The 24,829-nt window shown below is 43.1% G+C and overlaps 2 protein-coding genes across 5 annotated transcripts in view; one reads left to right on the top strand and one right to left on the bottom strand.

Annotated features, from left to right (window-relative positions):
• Nucleotides 1-6,842, top strand: part of LOC108411007 (tectonic-3) — a 37,995-nt gene extending 31,153 nt beyond the window's left edge. For all 4 annotated transcript variants that reach the window (XM_017682364.2, XM_017682362.2, XM_017682365.2 and 1 more), the window contains 8 exons: nucleotides 2,547-2,585; nucleotides 2,666-2,740; nucleotides 2,830-2,949; nucleotides 3,365-3,460; nucleotides 4,086-4,189; nucleotides 5,056-5,203; nucleotides 5,615-5,752; nucleotides 6,557-6,842. In XM_017682364.2, coding sequence (XP_017537853.2) covers nucleotides 2,547-2,585; nucleotides 2,666-2,740; nucleotides 2,830-2,949; nucleotides 3,365-3,460; nucleotides 4,086-4,189; nucleotides 5,056-5,203; nucleotides 5,615-5,752; nucleotides 6,557-6,709 — 873 coding nt within the window. In that variant the 3' untranslated portion in view covers nucleotides 6,710-6,842. The remainder of the gene's footprint in view (nucleotides 1-2,546; nucleotides 2,586-2,665; nucleotides 2,741-2,829; nucleotides 2,950-3,364; nucleotides 3,461-4,085; nucleotides 4,190-5,055; nucleotides 5,204-5,614; nucleotides 5,753-6,556) is intronic.
• Nucleotides 6,788-24,826, bottom strand: mto1 (mitochondrial tRNA translation optimization 1). The gene is made up of 13 exons (XM_017682361.2): nucleotides 24,465-24,826; nucleotides 23,079-23,321; nucleotides 22,639-22,838; nucleotides 19,232-19,349; nucleotides 18,848-19,146; nucleotides 17,338-17,450; nucleotides 17,046-17,236; nucleotides 16,836-16,966; nucleotides 15,818-16,022; nucleotides 14,427-14,598; nucleotides 12,301-12,410; nucleotides 9,614-9,771; nucleotides 6,788-7,110 (listed from the first exon to the last, which is right to left on the bottom strand). Exons 2-13 carry the CDS (start codon nucleotides 23,272-23,274, stop codon nucleotides 6,904-6,906), a joined length of 2,100 nt encoding a protein of 699 aa, XP_017537850.2. The 5' UTR covers nucleotides 23,275-23,321; nucleotides 24,465-24,826; the 3' UTR covers nucleotides 6,788-6,903.
• Between the last annotated feature and the right edge of the window lie 3 nt (nucleotides 24,827-24,829).

Here is a 24,829-nt window from a genome sequence, read left to right as displayed (position 1 = left end):
TGCCGACTCCGCCCCACACCCGGGATATGGGTGCCCTGTGGGTCCCTGGGTGCATGACTGGACATCGTGGCGTGGTCCCTGCCCTGCTCCCTTGGCGGTTGTGTCCTGAGGGTGGTTTGGGCCTTTCTGGCATGGGGGGGGGGGGTCCTGCCGGGGGTCGGCCGGTCTCGGGCGCCTGGGCCCTCGGGGGCCGCATGCTCGGCTCATGCTGGGGATGTTGGCCTGCCGGGGGGGGTGGGCTGCTCATTGCCTCTGGCTCTCCGGTCACTTGCCCTTTGTCTGTGGGCGCTCTGTCTGGGGCCTCCATTCTTCGTCCTCTGGGGCGTGCACGCGGTGGCCGTCGGAGCGTGTGGCCTCAGGTCTCCTGAGTTCCTAATGGGCTGTGGATGGTCCGGGTCCCCCGGGTCCTTCCCTATCTGTCTCTGGACCACGGGGGCATGGTTGCGGCTTCTTGCCCTCATTGCTGAGCACATTCCATGACACATGACACGTGAACGCATATACACACATATACACATTGCTGCAAACAGTAGAATTGTGTGTGGTGGGTGGGTGTATATGTATAGAGGCATATGTATAGATATGTAAACATGTGTATGTATGTAGCAGCAAATAGTAGAATTATGTCTGGGTGTATATATGTATATGTATATGTGAATATGTATATGTATGTATATCTGTATAATTGTTTTTTCCCCTCCCCTTTTTTTTTTATTTTTTTTTTTAACTTACTTATTTATCTATTTATTTTTATTTAGTTGTCTGTTTATTTACTTATTTTATTTGTTTTTTCTCTCTTTTTTATTATTATTATTATTATTATTTTTTCTTTTTTCTATTTATTTATTTACTTACTTAATTATCATTATTATGATTTATTATTTTTTTTTTTTTATTTATTTTTTTTCTCTCTCCTCCCTTCTTCTATTTCTTTCCTGTCCTCTTTTTTATTGCCTGTCAGGCCTGGCCAAACAAATAAAATAAAAACTTTAACAAGAATAGGCTTTAGTAACCTATAGAGCTTTTTCTTGTGAAAACAAATATGTTTGGTACATCAGTACATTCGGATTACCATTCCGATTGCAAAAATGGCCAGATATTACAGTTTAAAAAAAAAAAAAAAAAAAAAAAAAGAGGACAACAAGCTTACAGCTGAAGTTAGCATTGTAGCTACTTAGCTTCCAGATACCTCAGTTTGGCTCCTGTTCTCTGGCTTTTGTTCACTGGTTGAGGCAGGAGTTGTGTCAGCTTGGTTATTAGCCTGTAGATCAGTAGCTAGACTAGCTGTCAGGATTGATTGACACCGCAGGGATTCCTTAGCTGCGCTTCAAAGCCTACGCTGCAGCTGAGGTAGTGTGGGTTCTCGGTAGGCCTGTCTTATGAAGATTCCCCCTAGTAGGCTAGGGGTCACACAAATAGAGCAGTCCTAATGAGGCTGCATGGTGTCGTGACCAGAAAGGTCCTGCCTCTTGCAGTTGTGGCACAAAACTTGTGAGGGAACTGGTGAGAGAAAGTGGAGCCCGGTGCTTTGTGTTTGTTGCTGTGGTAGCTAATATGCCAACAAGCTTATGTAAAATTACACATATATAAATACTTCTAATTAAAATGTGATAACGGACGAATGCTTTAATTAATCAATCATTTTACACTTCATAAGATCATGAAGATGAATGCAAGGGATGAACGCGAAAAACTTCTAATTTTCCTTTGCATCATTCGTGCTCACAGAATTGTGGGTAACTGAAGGTCTGGAAGGAAACATCAGTTGCATCCTTGAAATCAATCCGAACATACAGTACTGTACGAAATTCTTAGGCACCCAAGATTTTCAAAATCTATTTATTTGTGTAGTTTGTGTTTATTTGCTATGAAGTGTTAATATTTGAATTAAAAAAATGTAAAGAATATTAATTAATAATGATTTTATATATATATATATATATATATATATATATATATATATATAGTGATTTTCTGGATGTGTGTTTAACCATTTCCAAGCCTCTCCTTGAGGAAGCCCAGTATTATATGTAGTTAAAAAGCAGCTCCTGGTTTGACCAATCAGTGCTTCAGTAAATTGTGCTCATGATGTAATTGATGATATTAACGAGTCTCTGTGGTGGCTGTGAAGGTGTCAAGGAAAAATATGGACCCAAGAAATTCTTGTTACTTTTTATTGTTTTTTTGTTTATTTGAATTATGTATATGACTTTATTTTAATGTATATTGTGATAAACTCACTGCTGAAGTAAATTGTTTAAAAATTTGTTTACATGCTTAAAGCTGGAGCGGCCTGCTAGGACATAGCGGCAGAGAAATGCAGCCGAGGCTTTGGGAAACTTGTGTTTGTATTGTGCATTTGTGTGATGCTGGAGATTGTAGTAAGAGAACATTGATGAATGAAAAGAAACTACAGTCATGAATTCTGTCAAACCGATAAAGTGTTCGGATGTGATACTTTATAACACAGAAAATTAGTATGTTGATGTATGTTTTAAACATGTTAAGCCAGAAGGCCCCTTTACTAATATCTGGGACTTTTGCAGGTTCCACGTCTTTCAAAAGTGGACTTGCCAAATATAACGGTAAACTACAAAAATTTATTTATAACTGTATGTTTTAGATTCTTATTACGATTCCGTCTGACAGTATGGTCTTTTTTTAGATCCCAGTTATCCTGTTGTCCAGCCAGCCTGAACCCACTGAACATAATGGCTACTGTGTGAATGTGGTGTCAAAGGTCAGTGCAAGTTAATCTAGATGTTGATAAAGCTTTGACCATGATGTTAGTGCCAGTGCTGAGTGGACATATATTGGTATCTGTCTCAGGTGGAGTATATGATCACATACACAGGCGGAGGGGAGATTACCGCAGCCACGCTGAGAGTGGAGTTGGCAAATGCCAGTTTTGGCACCCAGTTACTGCAACAGCACACGGTGAAATTTCAGGTACTTCTCCAAAGCAGCTGATTGATATACTACCACATTTATTCCAATAGGAAAACTTGTGGTTTGGCAAAAAATCTAATTTGCAGTTTTCCACTTTCTACAGATCTAATAGATCAGACATGATATCCAAATGTAGTACACCAAATACAAACAATCACTGATGTTATAATGTATACAGTTGTCCTTCAGTGTTCAGAAACTAGAGTGAATGGGAAAAGTACAGTTCACCTAAGTCATATTGTGCCCAAGCCACATCAAGTCTGCAATGAACTATTGGCTTTTGGACTATTGGCGTTTGTTGTTAAATTTGCACTCCAAACATGTCTTGGCTGATCAACTTCCCCTGGGGTAAGTGGATAAGTGTAAACATGATGTTTCATTCTTTTCATAACAACATCCAATAACTGGGTTGCAGTTGGCCACACCCTCACCACCTCCTTCTAGCACGCCATTGGTAGGCTTGACGGTTGGCACGCCAGTGATTGGCTGGTTTGGCGAAGAGGCTCAGCCTGTATCCTTTCAACAATTTCTGTTAGGTTTACTAGGATTACTTAATGTTATTATTTGTTTTGATGTATTGTGATGTCATAGGTTATATGTCCAAAAGTATCCAGACACCCCTAATGAATGAACCCAGCTACTTTTGTACTTACAGTCTATAATCTCCATAGAAAAGTATTGAGCAATAAGATGGGATGCTCTGGAGCAGCTGCACAGTAGTGTTAGGTCACCAGCCAAGTGTGGGCTAGAGGGTATAAAGCACCCAGTCCTTGGGCTTGGGAGCAGTGGAACTGCACTCTTCTAGAGTGATGGAGCTCCATCCAATACCTTTGGGATAAGTTGGAGTGATCCAGAACTGACCATCCAACATCAGTGCCTGACCTCACTAATGCTCAATCAAATCCTCACAGCAATGTTCCAACATCTAGTGTAAAGCCTTCGCAGAAGTGTAGAAGCTGTTACTGCAGCAAAGGTGGAAAAACTACCTATTAATACCTTAATTTCTGAAGAAAATCTAGAGGTCTACATTTTCACCATATCACCCAACTTTATTTAAAGCTGGCTTCTTGTCAGAAGCTACTAGCATCCATCACAAGTGACTGGTTGACTGTCTATGCTCTTTAACTGTGTGTAAGCTGACGGTCCAGGGACTGTCTGTAGGAGGAGACTGTGCTACTGACCTCTTCAACCGAGCTTCCATTCTCTTCAACCACAACACCATCACTGGCTGCAGCTTCAGGTACGATCTACACCTACTAACGTCTAAACTACAAACTACGCTAACTACTATACACTGATCAGGCGTAACATTCTGAGCACCTCCTTGTTTCTATGCTCATTGTCCATTTTATCAGCTCCACTTACTGTATAGGTGCACTTGGTAGTTCTACAGTTACAGACTGTAGTCCATCTGTTTCTCTGATACTTTGTTACCCTGTTCTTCAGTGGTCAGGTCCCCCACATGACCACCACGGGGCAGGTATTATTTTGTGGTGAGTCATTCTCAGCACTGCAGTAACACTGACGTGGTGGTGGTGGTGTGTTAGTGTGTGTTGTGCTGGTCTGAGTGGATCAGACACAGCAGTGCTGCTGGAGGACTAGCAGATGACCAACACAAACTGTGCAGCAGCAGATCAGCTGTCGTCTCTGACTTTACATCTACAAGGTGGTTTGACAAGGTAGGAGTGTTTAATCGAGTGGACAGTGAGTGGACACAATGTTTAAAAACTCTAGCAGCACTGCTGTGTCTGATCCACTCACACCAGCACATCACACACTAACACACCACCACCACCACGTGAAGAACAGGGTAACAAAGTATCAGAGAAACAGATTGACTGTAGAACTGTAGAACTACAAAGTGCACCTATAGAGTAAGTGGAACTGATAAAATGGACAATGGGCGTAGAAACAAGGATCAAGTAGAAACAAGTCATAATATTTTGCCTGATACCATTTTCTGGTAGCTAGAGGAGGAAAAATAACCTGTTTTTTGTCCTAGTTCTCTTTTTTTTTCTGGAAGCAGGAAGTCAAAATATTGAAGTAATGTGAAAATAATCCTACTAACGAAATCTGTTTGCTTTAATCCACGCGATCCTGACCCAGGTCTCCATCCCGTGACTGCGCCTCACTTAAAGCTCAGCTCTACAGAGTTCTGCGTGGTGCCACGACTCCAGACATGGTCGCCATGACTGCAGGTTCACAGCCAGACTGGAGCAGGGTCATTCTGCAGGATTGTCCTGAGCCCCCAACAGTACGTACTGCTTTGCGCCTAAAGCTTTACAACAGAGCCCCCTCAGTTTCACATACAACCTCACTCAGAAGAAAGGGCCAGCCTTTAGCCCACTCAAAATCATTTAACAGTGAAAACCTCACCGGACAGGCCATTTGTTTTTTCCATTTTTAATTACTTGATTTTTTTCAGTTTTAGTAACATTTAATTAGTTCATTTACTGTGCTGTTCCCGTTGTAAAATGCTATATAAATAACCATTATAGTTTAATAATAATAAACATAACATATAAATAGTGATAACCATAATGGGCTAATCAATATAAAAACACAGCTTGTTAGTGCTAGCAGCCTAAACATGTAATACTGTTGAAAAACACATTTCTTCATATGTTATTGTATATGTGTACTTTTGTGTTGCTCCACTGTACAGGGTGAGCTGTGTGAGACAGGCTGTCTCTTGCCCATCTCCCTCTCAGTGCAGGTACTTTGGGCTCAGAGAGGACTGCTGGCAATGCCGCAAAACCATATCCTGGGAGCCAAATACATCTTCAGCTGTCAGATACTGAAGGTAAGCTTAATCCCTTCTCTTTAAAGAACACTTTGCCAACAAGTCAGATTTAAACACTCACAGTATGTGGCATTCAAAAAATGCAGTTATTTATGAAAAAAACATTTACACTAAAGACTTACATGAAAGGATTCATTTGAAAACTTATAAGCAACAAAAAAGGTGAGAAGTTTGGAAACCAATGCCCTGTACCAATCCACTGAGTCTAGTGGCACGGTTCCTTAAAGAACATTGTAGTGATTTTAAACTTTTAATTTAAATTTAGTTAATTTATTTTAACAATTTAATTCAACAACTCTTGCATATCATACCACGGCTAAAAGGCCTTTGAGACCCCACATCTCTTAGAAATCGAGGCCACTCGTGTTCTACTGGCTCCATAATGGCATATAGTGCTTGGACCCCGATGTTTGCCACTACAACAGTCCTTAGAAATTTGCTTGTTCTACATCACTTTCAGATGGAACCTAAATTAAAGCTGATTGTGTCCATTTCTAACAATGTTAATGTACTCAATAATTCAAATGTCAAAAACAGTCAGTATGTGCAACTCTTATTTAAGCAGTATCACCCCAAATGTAGTGGATCGGCCAAAACGTTTGGTTCTTTACATTCTGCAGTGGAACTAAAAGGCTAATATAGCTAACAAGTTATGGAAGCTTATACCCACCAATTAGCATTGTGCTAACTGAATGTCTAAATCATCACACATTTACCTCAAACTATGTCGAGTTAAGTAACTTTTAATAGACTTGCTCACGTCATTTCTGACAAATAAAAATGGACTTTATTCTTTCTCCCCAGTGTCCTGTCGCTTCTCCTCTGCCTGTGACCACGGAGGTGATTTTCTCTGACGCCACCGTTTACCCAGAAGCCCCCAGAGGTGAACCCCAACCCGAGTGGAAATTCCCGTTTGCTTTTTTCACAAGAGGGGCAGGAGAGTTAGATGGAGAGTAGCTTTGGTAAAACTATGAGAATGTGCTTCTTCTGAGTGTTGTTCACTGTTAGCTAATTATCTACCTCATTCTGAGCATGTACAGTTTTTTAATAACTTATTTTTATTTTGCAAAATACATACTTTTACATGATACACTCGTGTAGATTCTCCTTTATTGTTTGTAACAGTGTTCAGAAGCTGCCGTCTCTAAAAGCTAATTCTGGACCACAATGCCTGCTTCTTGATTTTGATTTGATTCTGCTTGTTGGTCAGTCTGAGGTCGATGCTTGCAGTCTGGAGTCTTTGTCTGTCGGTCTGCGTCTCTTTGCGCTCTGCTCCTGCGCCCTGTTCTTGTCACGTAGTTCAGGAGGTGGACGATGGCTGCTGGAGTGACTCCCTGCAGGCGCATAGCTGCTCCCAGCTGAGGAACAAACAGACATTATAATTTTTCTCATAGAGAAAACCAGCTTAGATCTGGACAGTGTCCTAAAATGGACATTAAATCCAGTGGTGGACAGTAACTAAGTAAATGTAATTCGTTACTGTACTTAAGTAGTTTTTTTCTGTATCTGTACTTTGCTTAAGTATTTCCATTTTGGGTGACTTTTTACTTTCACTCCACTACATTTCAAAGTCAAATATCTTCCTTTTTCCTCCACTACATTTTGAGAAATCTGTTGTTCCTTTTGGTTTCTGTGTGTATAAAAAAGTAACATGTCAAAACAAAAGAAGCGCAAAGCAAGAACACCAATCAGGGCACAGCGGTCACTTTGTTCTGAGCTTGTTTTGACCTGTTGGTCATACCGACCCAGTGCAGCATACGGTTCAACGTCAGTGCAGCAGTGTAAAAATATGGGAGCACATACGTCACCTAAATGATGAACTAACCTAACTTTGTGTAAATAGATCACAATATAGAAATATGTCCACACCTGCAGTCGTGACTGGCACGTTTCTTTTTTTCTGAATTCATACAAGCACTTTCATTTTATAGTAAATTAGTTTCAGTTAGTTTATGTTTATGAACAGAGGCCTACAGATCAACACAGTAAAGGAAAACTTCTTTGTGATCCTGAGTTTAAAGCCAGTTTTTATTAAACTTGTAACTAAGTTACAAAGTAATCTTAAACTGAAACTTTGCTTGTGTGTAAAAAGTGATTTCAGAGCCACTCAGTTCTCCCTGATGGAAACTGTTTACCTTCAGTGTTTTGTTCTTATGATCATTTTAATAGACGTCAGCGTCACTAATTAATGACGTTCTATTAAAAGACTGGTTTACCAAGAGAGACACTGGAGTATTTTCACCTAAAATGAGTTCATGAAGCGAGTCTTGTTTCAAAAATGATAACAGGACATCAGAGCCATAATGAATCTTTTAGTACTTTTACTTTCGATACTTAAGTACATTTGAAGGCAAATACTTGTGTACTTTTACTCAAGTTGAGGTCTAGAGTAAGGACTTCTACTTTTACTGGAGTAATATTTTACCTTGGGTGTCTCTACTTTAACTCAACTACATGATTTGTGTACTTTGGCCACCTCTGATTAAATTAGACTGAAATGCCGTTTGTCCAGCTGTGGCTCATAGTTATGTAATAGCTGCGTCCATAACTGAAGGCAGCTGCCTTTCACGCCTATGCTGTCTCATGAGTCGGTGCCTTAGAAGGCAGCATTGTGATGACGGTCCCTGCAACTGAATGGTCTTTGAGACATGCTTTAAATGCACTGATACACTGCACCACTGCCAGGATATGACAGCTCACTGCTAACTGTTAACATTAGACATTAGCATATTTTACCTTAAGAAAGCTAGTGTGCAGAACTTTTTATAACCAAAACAAAAAGTATTTGTACACACACCAGTCTCTCTCCTCCACTGTGTCAGTGCTGCCGTTTCCTGCTATTTTTCCTATCTGCATCAACATTGACACAAAGGATTATTGGAAATGTGAGGCAGCAAAGGACACATCAACAACGCATTCAAAAAACAGAGGAATCTCAGCAGGCAACGTTTTATAACATTTGATTGGGACACGGCTGGATGTCTTCCTGCCTCAGAATAATGAATGAGAACATAGCATGTACATTTCAGACCCAGCCGAACTTGCTGATCAATAACAGTCCTTTCTAGTGTTGCCATGGCGACAATGGAGATGGCAGACTGCCTGTGTCCCTGAAACTGGAACTTTTTTGTAAAAGGATTAAAATCTCTGAAAGCAGTTGAAAGAAGACTCTGAAGATCCGAGTAATATGAGGAAGCAGTCAAAGTTCCAGGTTTTGAATGAAGCCACAAAGCTCTTTGCATTATTTTCATTTTTCTAAAAATGGAAAGTAGCCTGTCCAGTGTCACCATTCTGGGAGGAACAAACAATATAAATTTGCACTTGAAGATAATCGTCCCATTTGGAGTTGCATCAAACAGAATTACAGAGATCTGAGCTGCGAGTGAAAGAGTTCGGAACGTTTCAGCTCCTGAATGAGGCAGAGAAACTTCTCCTTTGGCTTCTGTCAAAAGTATTCAGCAAAGTGCCACAGGTTATCCCATTCATGAGGCAAGGACTTTTTGATAGATGTTGTGTTCAGCTATTTTCCCCAAAAATGTGGCACGTCTGGAGCATTTTGATGTGAAAAACTTCGTCAGAATATTATGCATTTTTCCATTGTTAATTTGCATTGCGTTTGGTGTATAACAACCCTTACACAAAAGCGCACAATTACCTTTTCTTCCCTGATGCTAAAACATTAGAATTTCGCTAATTCTTGTGGTCAGATCTTGAGGTCAGATCTTGAGGAACTCCCAGATAGAATGCAGTTCGAATTTGGGATTTAATCTGTTCAAGAAGCCAAAATTAAATCTAATAATTTTACTTGTGAAGAACGTTTGTTCTGAGCTAATTTACACTTAAAAATGTGCATTTGCTCACCGTACTTGGCCGCACTCTGTCCAGTATCTCTCGAACCTCATCAGAGAGGGACACAGGAAGAGAGAAATAGTCGATATCTGGGCACAGAGACAGACTCTCCTCCTCTCGCATTCTCTCCATCTCCCTCTGCTGTTTTTCACAGTGTGGTCGGTACACGGCTAAAGGAGAACAACACAAATGTCTCTGATATGTGAATAAAGCCATTTTAAACTAGAGGTGATGTGTTATCAGCATGAAAAATTACATCACAACATACTTTTCTGATTTTCTTGACTAAAACTGTGTGGTCACCTGACCATCACACCTATATAGGCTAGTTAGATATTCCATTCCGAAAGTATGGCCATTAATATGGAGTTGACCCTCCTTTGCTACTGTGACATTCTCCACTTTTCTGGGAAGCTTTACACAAGATTTTGGAGTGCGTTTGTTAGAATTCGTGCCCTTTCAGTCAAAAGAGCATTTGTGAAGTCAGGCACTGATGTTGGACAAGAAGGCCTGGCTCACTATCGATATTCCATTTCATCCCTGAGGTGTTCAGTGGGGTAGAGGTCAGGGTTCTGTGCAGGCCACTGGAGTTCATCCACACCAAGCATGTCAAACCATGTCTTTATGGAGCTCACTTTGTGCACGGGGGCTCAGTCTTACTGGAACAGGAAAGGCTCTTCTCCAAACTACTGCCACAAAGTTGGAAGCAGATAACTTGCTGATGCTGTTATCCAGAAAGACTTGAGGCTCATTTACGCTCAACGTTAAATACAGATACAGACGGAACCTTCTGTCCCTAGTCTCAATTCATTTCATCGGTGTTTGTGCATGTTCTCTGAAAGCTTACGGATATGGATGAAATGGAGCAGTACCACTGAAAACTGCGGGGGGCAATGTAGCCAATAGTTAAAGTGAGACACGTCAATTTCTCTCATTGGCAAATTAAGTGAAAAAAATTATTTGCCCACGTTGCAAAGTATCCAGTGACCTCACAGACCACCTCCGCATTTAATGCCGCCTCTATCACCTCTTTTGTAGTGGGTACGTTATTACGACCATAGCCGGTTTATGAAGAGCCTGGCCACTCCCTATTCCTCCCATTATATCAAAAATAGGACTTCTAAACAGCAGAGGGCCCGCGACCCTGACGGAGAAGCGGCTTAGAAAATGGAGGGATGGATGGATGGATGGAACAGCAGAGGGTGCCCACGAGGGAGTCCTCAATGAATGGCAGTGAATGGAACTCAACGGCTAAAAACGAGATGCTAAAATAGTTTCTAATCACTCGCCCAGAACTATCTAATTTTAGACAGTAGAAGGATGTGTTTCACAAAAAAAAAAACAACAACAAAGAAATCTCACCTGTATGTTTCCTTTATTCTACAGCAAACTGGTTTAGGCCAGCAGGGGGCGGGCTTTACTGCTAGAGAGTGATGATTGATTGGCGAACGGAGCAGCTCATTGGCTGTTCACGCTCACTGACGTCATGGATGTACACAGGGCGCTGTTTTAAACTCCTATAACTTGAGTTTAAAAGCTCTTAAAAATATAACAGCAGTGTTAAAATGTTTTATGCTGTTCTGTGTTCAGGAAATAAATGTATTCTTTTACATTAAAATGTTTAAACATTTATAAACTATGATTTTGCTCAAATGCCCCATATCAGCCCATTCATTTTGGACTCAATCGGGAGCGCCCTCTAGTGTCTGAGAAAACCGGAAGACACTGCAGAGCGGGAATTGTCCTCTCTACAACTTCTCTGATTACGACCCCCTCCATCGCTTGCCGTGTTTGTTGTTGTGAGATACTTTTAATTCTGGACTGCCCTCTAGTGGATGTATTGCTTAACACCATGCCAACATAAAGGATATGAATGTATGTGGGCAGTGACGGTTACACCATTTGAAAGACATATTTATTTTCGTATGTACAGAGTATAAATGAGCCTTTACAGTGTGAATAGGTAGGTGAATGTAGCATTAGGAGTCTTGCCCATGGACTCTGATGTATATATTGTGATGGGCTTGTCTAGACAGAGGATCGAACCCCAGTTGGAATGGGCAGTGGTGTTATCCACTACACTATAACAGTGGTTCCCCAAACTGTGTACCCTGAGGGGTTTGCCAAATGACTCTGGTGTATGCAAAAAATTCATTCATGTAACATTTACACTCAATTTAATTTAAAGTCAGTTAGTTTCATTTTCAGACTTGATTTTGTTTGTGATTGTAGTGAAGTATTAGCAGAGATGTTATAAAGGCCACTGGTTGAAATACGAATGGGAAACGATTAACATGCTGTAAAAACCATGATAACGATTAACATGGCGTGTGTTTATAAGGAATCCTGCCCTTCAAGCCAATCAGCTTGCCGTTTAACCCCCTTGCTGTGGAGATCTGCTCAAGTGCAGAAGCCAGAACAAGCTGCCAAATCGTGTTTTTGCGTGTTATTCAAGCCAAACGCAAAACCTATTTTTGTCAGATTTAATCAGTGATTTCAAATATGTATTTGAAACATGAATATGGCTTTTGGTTTCAGTTTTACAGGTTTCTCCCTATTCAAAGAAGTAGAAGCATGTTCTTGTATGGGTTAAATGTCGTACTGGGTTAAAACCATTTGCAGTCCTGTGCTAATTCAACTAATTCAGGTCCAAGATGCTCAAGGAGGTTTGAGTCAGCTGTGTTGGCGGAAACATTTACCTTCAATTTTTATCCTCTCAGAAAACTCCAGATACGGTGAAAGGATCTCTGGAAAAGCCGAGGCCACCATATCGAAAGAGACGTCTTTATACTGCAGCATCTCTTCTCCACTTTGAAAACAAAAGATAGAACATTAGACATAGTTCAATATTTAGACATTTGTTCAAGGTATCATTATCATCATCATCGTTGTCCAGATAGGTTCGCGGTAGCAGTTGAGAGAGCAGAGAATCCCAGATGACCCTGTACCCCGCAACTTCCTCCAGCTCATTCCCGGGGACCCCAAGCCGCTCCCAGGCCAACTTGGAGATATAATCCTTCCAGTGGGTCCTAGGACAACCACGGGGTCTTGTCCCGGTAGGCCGTGCCTGGAACACCCCCACCGGAAGGCGTCCAGGTGGCATCCGGATCAGATGCCTGGACCACCTCAGCTGGCTCCTCTCAATGCGGAGGAGTAGTTGCTCTACTCTGAGCTCCTCCTGGATGACCAAGCTCCTCACTCTATCAAATAGCATGTAGCCTGCCACCCGACGAAGAAAGCTCATTTCCGCCGCTTTTATTCGCAATCTCGTTCTTTCGGTCATTACCCACTGCTCATGACAATAGGTGAGGCTCGGGATGTAGATTGACCGGTAAACAAGAGAGCTTCACCTTTTGGCTCAGCTCCCTCTTCACCACTACAGTCCAGTACAGTGACCGCATTACTGTTGCCACCTTCCCAGCCTGTGGCCGATCTCACGATTCCTCTTCCCGTCACTCGTGAACAAGACCCCAAGATACTTAAACTCCTCCACCTGGGGCAGGTCCTTTCCCCTTACCTGGAGTGGGCATGCCATTTCTGGGCTAAGACCATGGACTCAGACATGGAGGTGCTGATCTGCACACCAACCGCTTTACACTCAGCTATAAACCACTCCAGCGAGCTCTGGAGGCATCCATGTGATTCAGCCAAAACAACATCATCTGCAAATAGCAGAGAGGCTACCCTCCAGCCTCCACACATAATACCCTCCTGACCCCGGCTACGCCCTGCCACTCTGTCCATGAATATCACAAGCACGAGTGGAGACAGGGCACAGGCAGAGTCCAACACTAACACTGAAAGAGTCTGACTTAATGCCGAGTATACAGACACAGCTATATACATTATGCGTATACATGTACATATGCACTCAGGGAGTACAGAGATTGGATGGCCCAGAGAAGTAGCCCGGCACCCCATACTCCCGGAGGACCTCCCACAAGATATCTCGAGGAACACGGTCATAAGCCTTCTCCAAGTCCACAAAACACATGTAGACTGGGTTGGCAAACTCCCATGCCCCCTCAACAATCTGTGAGGGGGTGAAAAGCTGGTCCATTGCTCCATGTCCGGGATGGAATCCGCATTGTTCCTCCTCAATCTGAGGATCAACTATCAGTCGGAGTCTCCTTTCCAGCAGCTTTGCATAGACTTTCCCAGGGAGGCTGAGCAGTGTGATACCCCGATAGTTGGCACACACCCTCCAGTCCCCCTTTTTAAAAATAGGGACCACCACCCCAGTCTGCTAGTCCAAGGGTACTGTTCCCGAGGTCCATGCAATATTGCTCTGGACGAATCTCATATACCCCTGGTGCCTTGCCACTGAGGAGCTTACCAACTACCTCAGTGACCTCCACCAGGGATCAAATCATCCATCCATCCATCCATTTTCTAAGCCGCTTCTCCGTCAGGGTCGCGGGGGGGAGCTGGAGCCTATCCCAGCAGTCTTCGGGCGGAAGGCAGGATACACCCTGGACAGGTCGCCTGTCCATCGCAGGGCAGACACACAGACACAGACAGTCACTCACACACTCACACCTAGGGGCAGTTTAGCATGTCCAATTGGCCTGACTGCATGTCTTTGGACTGTGGGAGGAAACCGGAGAACCCGGAGGAAACCCACGCAGACACGGGGAGAACATGCAAACTCCACACAGAGAGGACCCTGGTCAGTGTGTGGAAAATAGATTTATTGATGATGCTAATTTTTTTTTTTTTTTTTATAGGGTTTTTTTTCTGACCTTAGAGCAGTTTGAGCTGATTATGGTTCATTGGGAAACCATGCAATTCATCATGATATCTCAAACTTCCCCGATTTACTGACCTGATAAGAGTGCTTTTGGTCTCACTGATGCAAGCATCCCTCAGTTTCTCTTTCCAGCGAGAGGGCGACATTGTGATGGACTTCAGGGCAGAGAGAGCCTCACTCAGGCCCTGCCTCACTCGGACGGCCTCCAGGTAACGGGGTGAGGACACACAACCAATCTCCTCGAAACCTGAAAGAAACCACATTAAACAGATCAATTCAGGCCTGAATGGGTGTAATTTAAGGGGGGGATCACATAAGAATATAAATCAAACAAAACAATAAACACAAACAACAAAATGGAGAGATCCACTCTGAATAATATTTTACTGCAAATTCTCCTCTAGATTTCCAACATTTACAGCTAAAACTAACACTAAGGAAAAAGACCAAACACAGGTTAGTTAATTTGTCCTAAAAACGTTCACCAGGCACTATTACTTGACCACTAGAATGCCATGTTTATGTGTTAATTGGTGTTTTAATAATTAGCATAAGTGTGCTAAGGTAATGAGCGCTAGCTAGGTAGTTAGTTCTGTTGCTATTAGCATGTATGCTAGTACCAGTCCCAAATTTAATGAAGTTTTACACCATTTTTTTCCTGATTCACCCTTACTTTCAGTTGTGAATCGTGCCAGTTGGAGCTAGGCCTTCAATTCAGGCCATATATGTCAAAAACAAAAAGTAAAAGTTTGGGAACCACTAAGCTAACACTAATAATTCATGGCCTCCCTTTCTCTCCTCTTTGACTGCATAAGATAACAGCTGGTCAAGACTGTTGACATTGTAAGACCTCTGAATGTCTCATAGAAATGTCTCATAGAAGTGTGTAGACCTACATAATATAATCTCTACTAGCGCTCCTACAGTGTTCTATACGTATATTAGCACTAAGCTAATGCCGATTCACATGAATGTTTTTGGCCATTTCTGTCTAAAGGCCTATTAACACCAAGTATAATTTTTCGGATGAAAAAAATGGATACGATTTACAACATAGTGAGATCTTCACAACAATGGCAAACGGATTTTGGCTAAACACTCTGAAACTGCAGGAAGAAGACGGATAAGGAAGGAAAAACAGATTCTTTGAGTAGCAGTGGGGATGAGTTAATTGCCTTTTAAGATACCAACATGGGAGATTCACTTCATACAGGAATCAGTCATGACGACTTGATTCTGAAGGTATTGTTATGTCAGGCTCTGCTTCTGATTGTTATTCCTTTCATTAAAAAGGAGCGTTTGTTAGCGAGGAAAGCTAACAGTTTGTGGTTTTTCATGGGAATGAAAAAACAGCTTTATAGAGTTACTGTAATGTACTCACTAGGGTTGGGCAGTATGATAATATAGAGTACATCATTACTGGTCTAAATTATGCACCGTGAGGTATTGCCCACTTTTCAGCGCACCTTTGGGCGTAAGGCGAAGGTCAGCGTTGTCTGGTCTGAGTGATGTTCTGAACTCAGCCCGGCTTGTGAACATGCGGTACGGCTCTGTAACCCCGTGCCCCACCAGGTCGTCGATCAGAACACCGATATAGCTCTCAGTGCGCGAAAGAGATAGAGGGGGCATCGAGAGGGCAGTCCTACCAGCGTTTATGCCTGCCCACAGGCCCTGAAGGGATAGAAAGGCGTGTCAGATTTATGAATTCATGTTTGGATGTGGATGTATTCATATGGTTTTGATAATAACTGATTATAAAATATGACCCGAGGAAACTTGGCTGAGGTTTTTGGAATAGGCCAACTACTGCCTGCTAGCATTGGAATTAATAAATAAAATTAAAATGTTCAGGTGACAAAGCTTAAACCAATCTAATCTGACTCAGTACATGAACCAAATTATCAGGCAAATATTGACATTTAGCATATTGTCACTGCCCAGTGGAAAAAAAGCATCTCCAAAATATGCACTTTACAGGAGAAGGCAAAAACACTCATACCTTTCAATTTAAGTCAGTGTAAAGAAATATTGTTCCAAGTTATTTTAGAGCATTTCTATTGGTCCATTCATCATGAAATGTTTACATAATGTAAAGGACAGCTGGGAAGTTGAAATGATGTAAAAACTAAAAAAAATCAACAAAAAAGATACATGGTTTTCATTGGACAGCTCCTTCTGTCTTTAGGGGATGCTGTGTTTAGGGCTGTCAACAAAGTCCATTAATCATTGACAATATCATCACATTAATAATATAACAAAAGCTAACAAAAACTAGTGCTCTGTAATGTTCATACAATGCATGTGGTCAATTTGACAGATTGCAGTACATTATAGGAAGTGTAGGGGGTGATATAAGCTCTTTTGTTTCAATATGCCATAAAAGAATTCCTTGCACAGACTGAACTTTGAATGATGGTGGACAAAGTAAAAGGAAACTGCAGAAAGCATAACGGACAGATAATCGTAAAGCTGCATCTTGTTTACCTGGGCTGCTGCCTCCTCGTAGCCTGTGGTCCCGTTAATCTGACCGGCGAGGAAGAGACCCTGAATGCTTTTCAGCTGCAGCCATGGGAAGAGCTGCGTTGGGCAGACAAAGTCATACTGAACCCCGTAACCTGCCGAAAAGGTACAATCAGATCAGGTTGAAATCTCACTCTTTCAGCTCATGCCTCCTAATGTGGGATCCTGTGTTACCTGGTGTGTGAATATCTGCCCGCTGCAGGGCGGGGATCTCTCGGATGAGGCGGAGCTGCATCTCCAGGGGCATGGTCATAGACAAACCCTGAGGGTACAGGAGGTCAGAGTTCAAACCCTCCGGCTCCAGCCACACCTGGTGCTGTCGACCTGGAAAGCGCAACACCCTTGATTCTATGGAAGGACAGTACCTGAGTGGGGTGGAGGGGAGAAAGACATGCAGTTAGGTGGATGTCTAACTATGCTACCTAAATCTGGTAGAAGGTTTATCATGCAATGGTGTTGAGAGTACCTGGGTCCTTTGGTGTCCTGTTGTATGTGTGAGTTCATGTGCAGACTTTCTCTGACCACTCTGTCGACCCCAGGGGTTGTGTATGTCAGATGGCAGGGGATCTGCTCCTCAGGCTGTCAAACAAAAGATATAACACTTTTGTTTAAGTGATCAAAAGTTTGTTGTTTAATTACAGGTACAAGGCCATTTCTTTCACTAACATTTATTTTATCTCCAGGCACTGAGGTATTTGTTATGAGGAGATTATGGCCCAATCCCATTCACCCCTCGCCCCAGCACTAAATTCAACTACTACCTCTTGTAACTCAGTTCCAAGGGGCAAGGTGACACTAACAAGAGGTAGGGGTAAAATAGAGAATGGAATTGGGCCTAAACATATGATAACCCACTTGCATAAGGAAGGAGAACGTTTCTAAAACTGGAGTTTAGAAAACTGTCTGCCAAAATTGTCCCCAGCAAGCTTTCATCTCTGAGACAGAGGAGAAAACCAAGCTCCACTCTCAGATCTGAAAAAATTCAAATACATCCTTCCACAGTGAGAAGACAACTCAGCACTATGGGTCTGAACGGATGCATAGCTGTCAAGAAGCCCTCACTGAGAAAAGGAGCTAGAACACCTAAACTGGACATCTGACATGTGGAGTGAGGTGTTATTCATCTAAATTTGTGAAATTTGGAATTATTTAGATTGTGAGAAACAGAAAATGCAACCCACGTCTAAGACCAAACTTTGAATGTGTGGAAAAATATCTTTAAAAAAAACTGTAAGTAACGCAAATAAAGGAAAATGTAAAAACACCAAGAATAAACACAAGAATCTGAGCTAGACTGAATGCAATGGACAAATGCAATCATGAGATTCACTGCAAAGCAAGGTTTTTGCTAAGTGGACGGTGTTTCTTTCAAAGACATTCAAGCTCAACATGTTTGACCATCAGTGTGTATGGCAAGACACTATTCAACATCACCATGTGGCCATGTTATAAAGTCATAATTGTTAAAATTAGTCCTATCAGCCATGAATTTTTTAATTGGACTGCTCAGCAGAGCATCCTACAGGAATCAATGTTTGTTACTGAGTCACTGACTGACTTTTACTAACTTTTGAAATATGCACATGCAAGTGTGGACTGAGACATGCAGCAGGGGCACTATAAACTATCAAAACTTCTACAAAAAAGGCTAATAAATAATGGAAAAAAGTAGAAATGCATTATTTGAAACACATCAGATGTTTTATGATAATGGTGACCTAATAGCAGGTGAATTAACACAGTGGCGAGTATTTAAACTTGAGCTAATTTTACTCTTCTAGATTTGGATACCAAACAAGTACACAATCAATTTGTGCACCAGATCGTAAACTGGAACCCTGTCCTTAGTGAGTGACTTTTTTCTTAAATATTAACAGCATCATTCATCGGGATATGAAAAAGACAGATCAGCAATTTTAAAGAATAAATCTCTCCCAGCTCCAATGATGCTACTTGTCTGAATGTATGATCTTTACCTTGCAGTGTGTGTGCGTGTTGATGAAGCTAAACGGAGTCGGTCGTAAGTCGGGCAGGTGAAGATGTGCGAGGGAAAAGTCGACCGTCTCTTTGACGATTCGAGGGGGCGTCCCGGTCTTCAGGCGGCCGAGCTTTAATCCAAGTATCTCTCTCAGACTGTGGGTCAGTCCAGAGCAAGAGGGAGGTTCGCCCATCCTCCCCCCTGGAGAAGTGGTCTTGCCCATGAAGAGAGAACCGGAGAGGAATGTGCCAGTAGTGAGAATGACTGAACTGGAGAGGATTTCATTGCCTCCATCAGCTAAGAGAAAAACAAAAAAGAAAGGGCATGAATGGCTGTATGTACGTACTGAATATGCACCCAGAATTGAGGGGTGATTCCTCACCTAGGCGAACTCCAGTCACTGTGTGTTTTCCTGGCTGTTCTGGGTCAGCGGTGGACACTAGCAGACCTTCCACAGATCCCTCAATGACAGTCAGTCTGGGCATGTTCAACAACTCCAACTAAGAAAGGAATAGAAGGATAAAAACAACAAAACAATACAGATGGAACGATCGGCTATGTATCAGAATTTTAACCCAAATTTGTGAGCAGTCGATAATTCTCTGCCTTAACCAATGCGTTAAAGTCAAAGCTCTATAAAGAGGTAAGTGACGTGATTATATATTGTTCTTGAGTCCAATGGCAGAGGGGAAGAAACTGTTCCTGTGGCAGGAGGTTCTGGTCCGAATGGACCGAAGCCTCCTGCCCGAGGGGAGTGGATCAAATAGTCCGCGTGCGGGGTGAGAAGGGTCTGCTATAATCCGATCCGCTCTCCCCACAGTCCTGGAGACGTACAGGTCTTGGAGAGATGGGAGGCTGCAGCCTATCACCTTCTCAGCGGAGCGCACAATGCGCTGCAGCCTTTGTCTGTCCCTGGCAGTGGCCCCAGTATACCACACTGTGATGGAGGAGCTGAGGATGGACTCGATGATGGCCGTTTAGAACTGTACCATCAGCTGGGCTGGCAGTTTGGCTTTCCTCAGCTGCCACAGAAAGTACATCCTCTGCTGGGCCTTCTTGATGAGGGAGCTGATGTTCAGCTCCCACTTGAGGTCCTGGGTGATGGTGGTGCCAAGGAACCGGTAACAGTCCACAGTGGTGATGGGGGTGTCGGTAAGGATAAGGGGGGGCAGGGGGCTTGTGGCTTTCCTGAAGTCCACAGTCATCTCCACTGTCTTCTGGGCATTGAGCACCAAGTTGCTGTTGCTGCACCAGGTCACCAGCCGGTCCACCTCCTTCCTGTAGGCAGACTCATCACCGTCTGAGATGAGTCCAATGAGGGTGGTGTCGTCCGCAAACTTAAACAGTTTGACAGAGTCATGGATGGAGGTGCAGCAGTTGGTGTACAGGGAGAAGAGCAGAGGGGAAAGTACACAGCCCTGAGGAGATCCTGTGCTTAAAGTCTGCGTGTCCGAGACAATCTTCCCCAGCTGTACTTGCTGACTGCGGTCCGTGAGGAAGTCTGTGATCCACCTGCAGGTGGAGTCGGGCACATGGAGCAGAGAGAGCTTGTCCTGGAGCAGAGTGGGAAGGATAGTATTGAATGCAGAGCTGAAGTCCACAAACAGGATCCTAGCGTAGGTTCTTGGGGAGTCCAGATGCTGCAGGATGAAGTGGAGGGCCAGGTTTATGGCATCATCTACGGACCTGTTGGCTCTGTAGGCAAACTGCAGGGGGTCCAGAAGGGGGTCGGTGATGGACTTGAGGTGGGATAAAACCAGACATTCAAAGGTCTTCATGACTACGGACGTCAGGGCCACAGGCCTGTAGTCATTAAGTCCTGTGGCGTGTGGTTTCTTGGGGACAGGGACAATGATGGAGGACTTGAAACAGGCTGGGACATGGCATGACTCCAGGGAAGAGTTGAAGATTCCCGTGAAGACTGGGGCCAGCTCATCAGCACAGTGTCTCAAGGTGGCAGAGGACACGGAGTCAGGGCCCGAAGCCTTGTGTGGATTTAGCCTCTTAAACAGCCTGTTCACATCCTCCTCTTGGACTGAGAGGGCAGAGGGGGCAGATGGGCAATCCAAAGTGGTTGAGTGTATTGTGGTGTGGGGGGTGGAGGATGGGGGGTGTGAGTCCATGACTTCAAAACGTGAATAGAAGTCGTTAAGGTCGTTAGCCAGTTTGAAATCTTCTGAACTATGAGGTGCTCTGGGCCTATAGTTGGTGATCTCTTTCAGCCCCCTCCATACAGTGGCAGAGTCGTTAGCACAGAACCGCTGCTTCAGACGAGCATTGCACTTGGATTTAGCCTTTAACACCTCCCTGCTAAATTCATACTTTGCACCTCTGTAACTGACTCTGTCTCCCTCTCTGAAAGCAACCTCTTTCTGCTGGCGAAGCTGTCTGAGTTTTGGTGTGAACCAGGGTTTATCATTATTAAAAGTGATTCTGGAGCGTGATGGGATGATGCTGTCTTCACAGAAATGTATATATGAAGTCACGGTATCTGTGTATTCATCTAAGCTGTCTGTAGAAGCCTTGAACTCCCAGTCTGTGGTGTCCAAACACGTGCGTAGCTCCTCCACAGCTTCACTGGTCCACTGGACACTGTCGTGTCCTCACGCCAGGTTTAGAGAGCTTTAGTCTCTGTCTGTACGCGGGGATCAGGTGAACCATGTCATGATCTGAGAGTCCTAAAGCCGCACGGGGCACAGCACGGTAAGCACCACTCACTGTAGTGTAACAGTGATCCAACGTGTTCCCCTCTCTGGTCGGGCATGTGACAAACTGTTTGTATTTCGGTAGTTCATGACTAAGTTTCCCTTTGTTAAAATCTCCGAGGATTATAACAAGGGAGTCCGGTAAAAACCGCTCCACGTCCATAATCTGGTCCGCCAGAGCACACTCAGCTTCGTGCACGTCGGCGTTCGGTGGAATGTAAATAGCGGCCAGAATAAATGAAGAAAACTCACATGGAGCGTAGAACGGCTTACAGTTAATGAAAATGTATTCCAGAGAAGGAGAGCAGTGTTGGGAAATCACTGTCACATCGGAGCACCAGGCGTTGTTGATATAGAAACAGACTCATCCACCTTTCGTTTTACCTCCGGCAAGTTCCCGTTGTCTGTCCGCGCGGAGGAGCTGGAATCCCTCAAGATGGAGCGCACAGTGAACTGTGTGTTCAACCACGTCTCGGTGAAGCACAACACACTAGAGGAGGAAAAGTCGCTATTTCTTCTCATCAGCAGCGCTATCTCGTCCATTTTATTGGAGAGTGAGCAGACGTTGGAGAGGAAAATCCCAGGTAGGGGCGTGCGCGGCCCCCGTGTGCGAAGGCGCACGTGTACACCAGCTCGCTTCCCTCTTCGGCGGCGTCTCAGAGCACAACACAAAATCATATATGACAAGCAAATGTTACAGGCAAAGAGCTGAAAGGTTATGAATCATGAAGCATATGTTACATCAATTTGCTCCTTTTTAATGAGATGAGCAAAAAGCAAAGCAAAAAGAGCTCAAACGATGTTAAAACCGCATCTGTTTTTTCAGCCAAAAAAATCATACTTGGTGTGAATAGACCTTAACAGACCAACCCCACCCTCAATCAATATCGACTATCAGCTGATCGCGCTGAAAGATGATCGGCAGTCAGCATTGGCCCTAAAAAACAATGATCGGTCTGTGTCTAATAAAAGCAGGCCCCAGAGTATATCCCTGAGGCACACCAACAGACTTTTTTCAGTACAACAAAGAAAAGGTTTATGCAGTACCCGCATTTCCAGTATGCTGAACGCAAAAGAGAGCTACCTGTATGAATTCTTTGTAGCGGCCACGGTCAAGCTGTGCCCTGGGGCCCCACACAGCAGGTCCCTTTCGGCGGTTGAGGATGGAGAAGTGAACCCCAGCGTAGTCCCCAGCCCGTCCCATCAGTCCATCGAGAGCATCTACCTCCTTTACTAGTTGACCTTTCCCAACTCCTCCCAACGATGGGTTGCATGAGAGAGCCCCTGTGAGAGAAATAAAAAAAGAAGAATATAATTGGTTGAATTACACTTACACCTAGAAATGAGTAAACTACAACTGCTTTGGATTTTTCGGGGCAGACTGCCAAATATCTTAATGCAGCCTATAGAACATGACTTGGCTAGCAGTTGACTGGTTGACACCACAGGGACTGTATGACACATTTGTGAAATGCGTGCTGGGTAATAGAGTGATATTGTTGATCTGACTGTCCCTTGACTTACCAATCGTTTCAATTTTCTGTGTGATGAGCAGTGTTTCTGCCCCAATTCTGGTTGCGGCAGCAGCTGCCTCTGTGCCAGCATGTCCACCACCCACGACGATAACGTCATATTCTCGGCAGGCAACACTACTTGCAGTTCGAGCAGAGCAATTGGACAGGAAATGATGCTGGATGAGCAGTCCCCGTAGCCGTAACATATGAAGCTCGCTATGATTTAAGCGTCATAATACAGAAAGGTGGAAAACTACAGAAAGAAAGAAAGAATTTAATGTTAGTCATGGAACGTGATAATTGGCAGCCAGTAGAAACATTAAAAGAATGTTCTGGCCAAAATGAAAAATGTAACAGTTGCTTCAGTGCCCCAGTAGTCTCTAGAACAGGGGTCAGTGGCCCAAATTTTGTCAAGTTTCAACAAAAATTTAACCACCTTGGGAACCACAACATTTTATGTCCATTTTCTTGAAGTTACATTTCACCATCTAACGATGTAAATACGTCTCAGTATGTGCTAATGTACTACTATTGGCCAAAAAAAAAAACAATGAAAGCGCAGGCGTACTTTGCTCTGCTTCAAGCTTTACCACAGCTATAGCCACTTTTCTCACATCTCCAGCAGGAATCTTTTCCTCAAATGTAGAACAGTTTCTCATAAAATGTCTCTCAGTGTTTGACTTTTTTCAGCTTCTTGTTTTTTATTTTTCCAGTTCCACCTAAAATGGTGCCTGAGACATCAGGCAGTGAATTTACAACCATTTCTTGTAGTAACTCTCTGTGAGGGAGCTTTTAGAGGTGGACGTCTGGTTCCTATCACCACCACTGTGAACAGTTCTGACACGGTACGTTTTTCACTAAACCGCTCTGAACCGCTGTTTACATCTTAATCGTTTAATTATGCAGAAATTTTGTAAAATCAGTGGAGATCCCCTTTAATTATATTATAGTGCCCATAAAGTCTGTAAATACGGGCTCCAGAGCGCAACATTCGCCTAAGAGGCCCTTTTAGCACTGTGTTTATTACAAAATATTACATAAGACTTAAAGATTATCATAAAGCAGTACCAGATGGCTTATACACAAGCATATTTACTGTTACTATACAGCACTATAAAAGTCTTATCTAACAGACAGAAGACAAAATCACAAATCTTAGTGTTGTAAGCATAACTATGACATTATTACATTGTTGTTAGACGTTTTGAGGTCAAAATCTGACCCACATGTATCAGACGAACTCCGAGTAAATCCTGATCTGAGATCAGTTTCCCCCTTTACACCACATTAACACGGAACCACGTGACCCACTGAGAGCTGATCTCAGATCAGAGTTCTCAGTCCCACTTCAATTGCACTTTCCAGCTCCGTGAACCTAGTAAAAGTTCAAATTTACCAGAACATCCAGTCGCGTTATCACTCTCCAGCCGTCCCGCAGAGTCGTTTCAGTGTGTTTATATTAACTTTAGCTGAAAATTATCTTCAGATTTTATGTTTTACAGTTATTTTCTTGTGACTCTTCTTTCCCAAGCAAGCAGGGCGCCACCATTACTATAAACTAATGACCGTAATAACGCCCGTAGAGGCGCACAGAAAAAAAAACCTCCACGTACGACAACAAAGGTTTTAAGAGCTGTAGCTCGATTATTAAAAGCGACATGTAGAAACAGTAATATCAGTGATTAATTATTCGTTTCTAATCCATAAAACAACCGGGATAATAATAACGAACCCTCCTTAGCGAGCAGTGACAGGATATGG

Source organism: Pygocentrus nattereri, chromosome 13, assembly GCF_015220715.1.
Source record: "Pygocentrus nattereri isolate fPygNat1 chromosome 13, fPygNat1.pri, whole genome shotgun sequence".
Classification (NCBI taxonomy): Eukaryota; Metazoa; Chordata; class Actinopteri; order Characiformes; family Serrasalmidae; genus Pygocentrus; species Pygocentrus nattereri.
The sequence above is the reverse complement of the archived record's forward strand: the minus strand, read 5'-3'. Positions and strand labels throughout refer to the sequence as shown.

Coding starts and splice junctions, on each gene's coding strand:
- mto1 (XM_017682361.2), bottom strand. CDS start 23,274: ATGTTACGGCTACGGGGACTGCTCATCCAGCATCATTTCCTGTCCAAT. Junction 19,350..22,638: donor GCTACAAAGAATTCATACAG/GTAGCTCTCTTT, acceptor TTCCTTTCTTAG/TTGGAGTTGTTGAACATGCC. Junction 19,147..19,231: donor AGTGACTGGAGTTCGCCTAG/GTGAGGAATCAC, acceptor TTTTTCTCTTAG/CTGATGGAGGCAATGAAATC.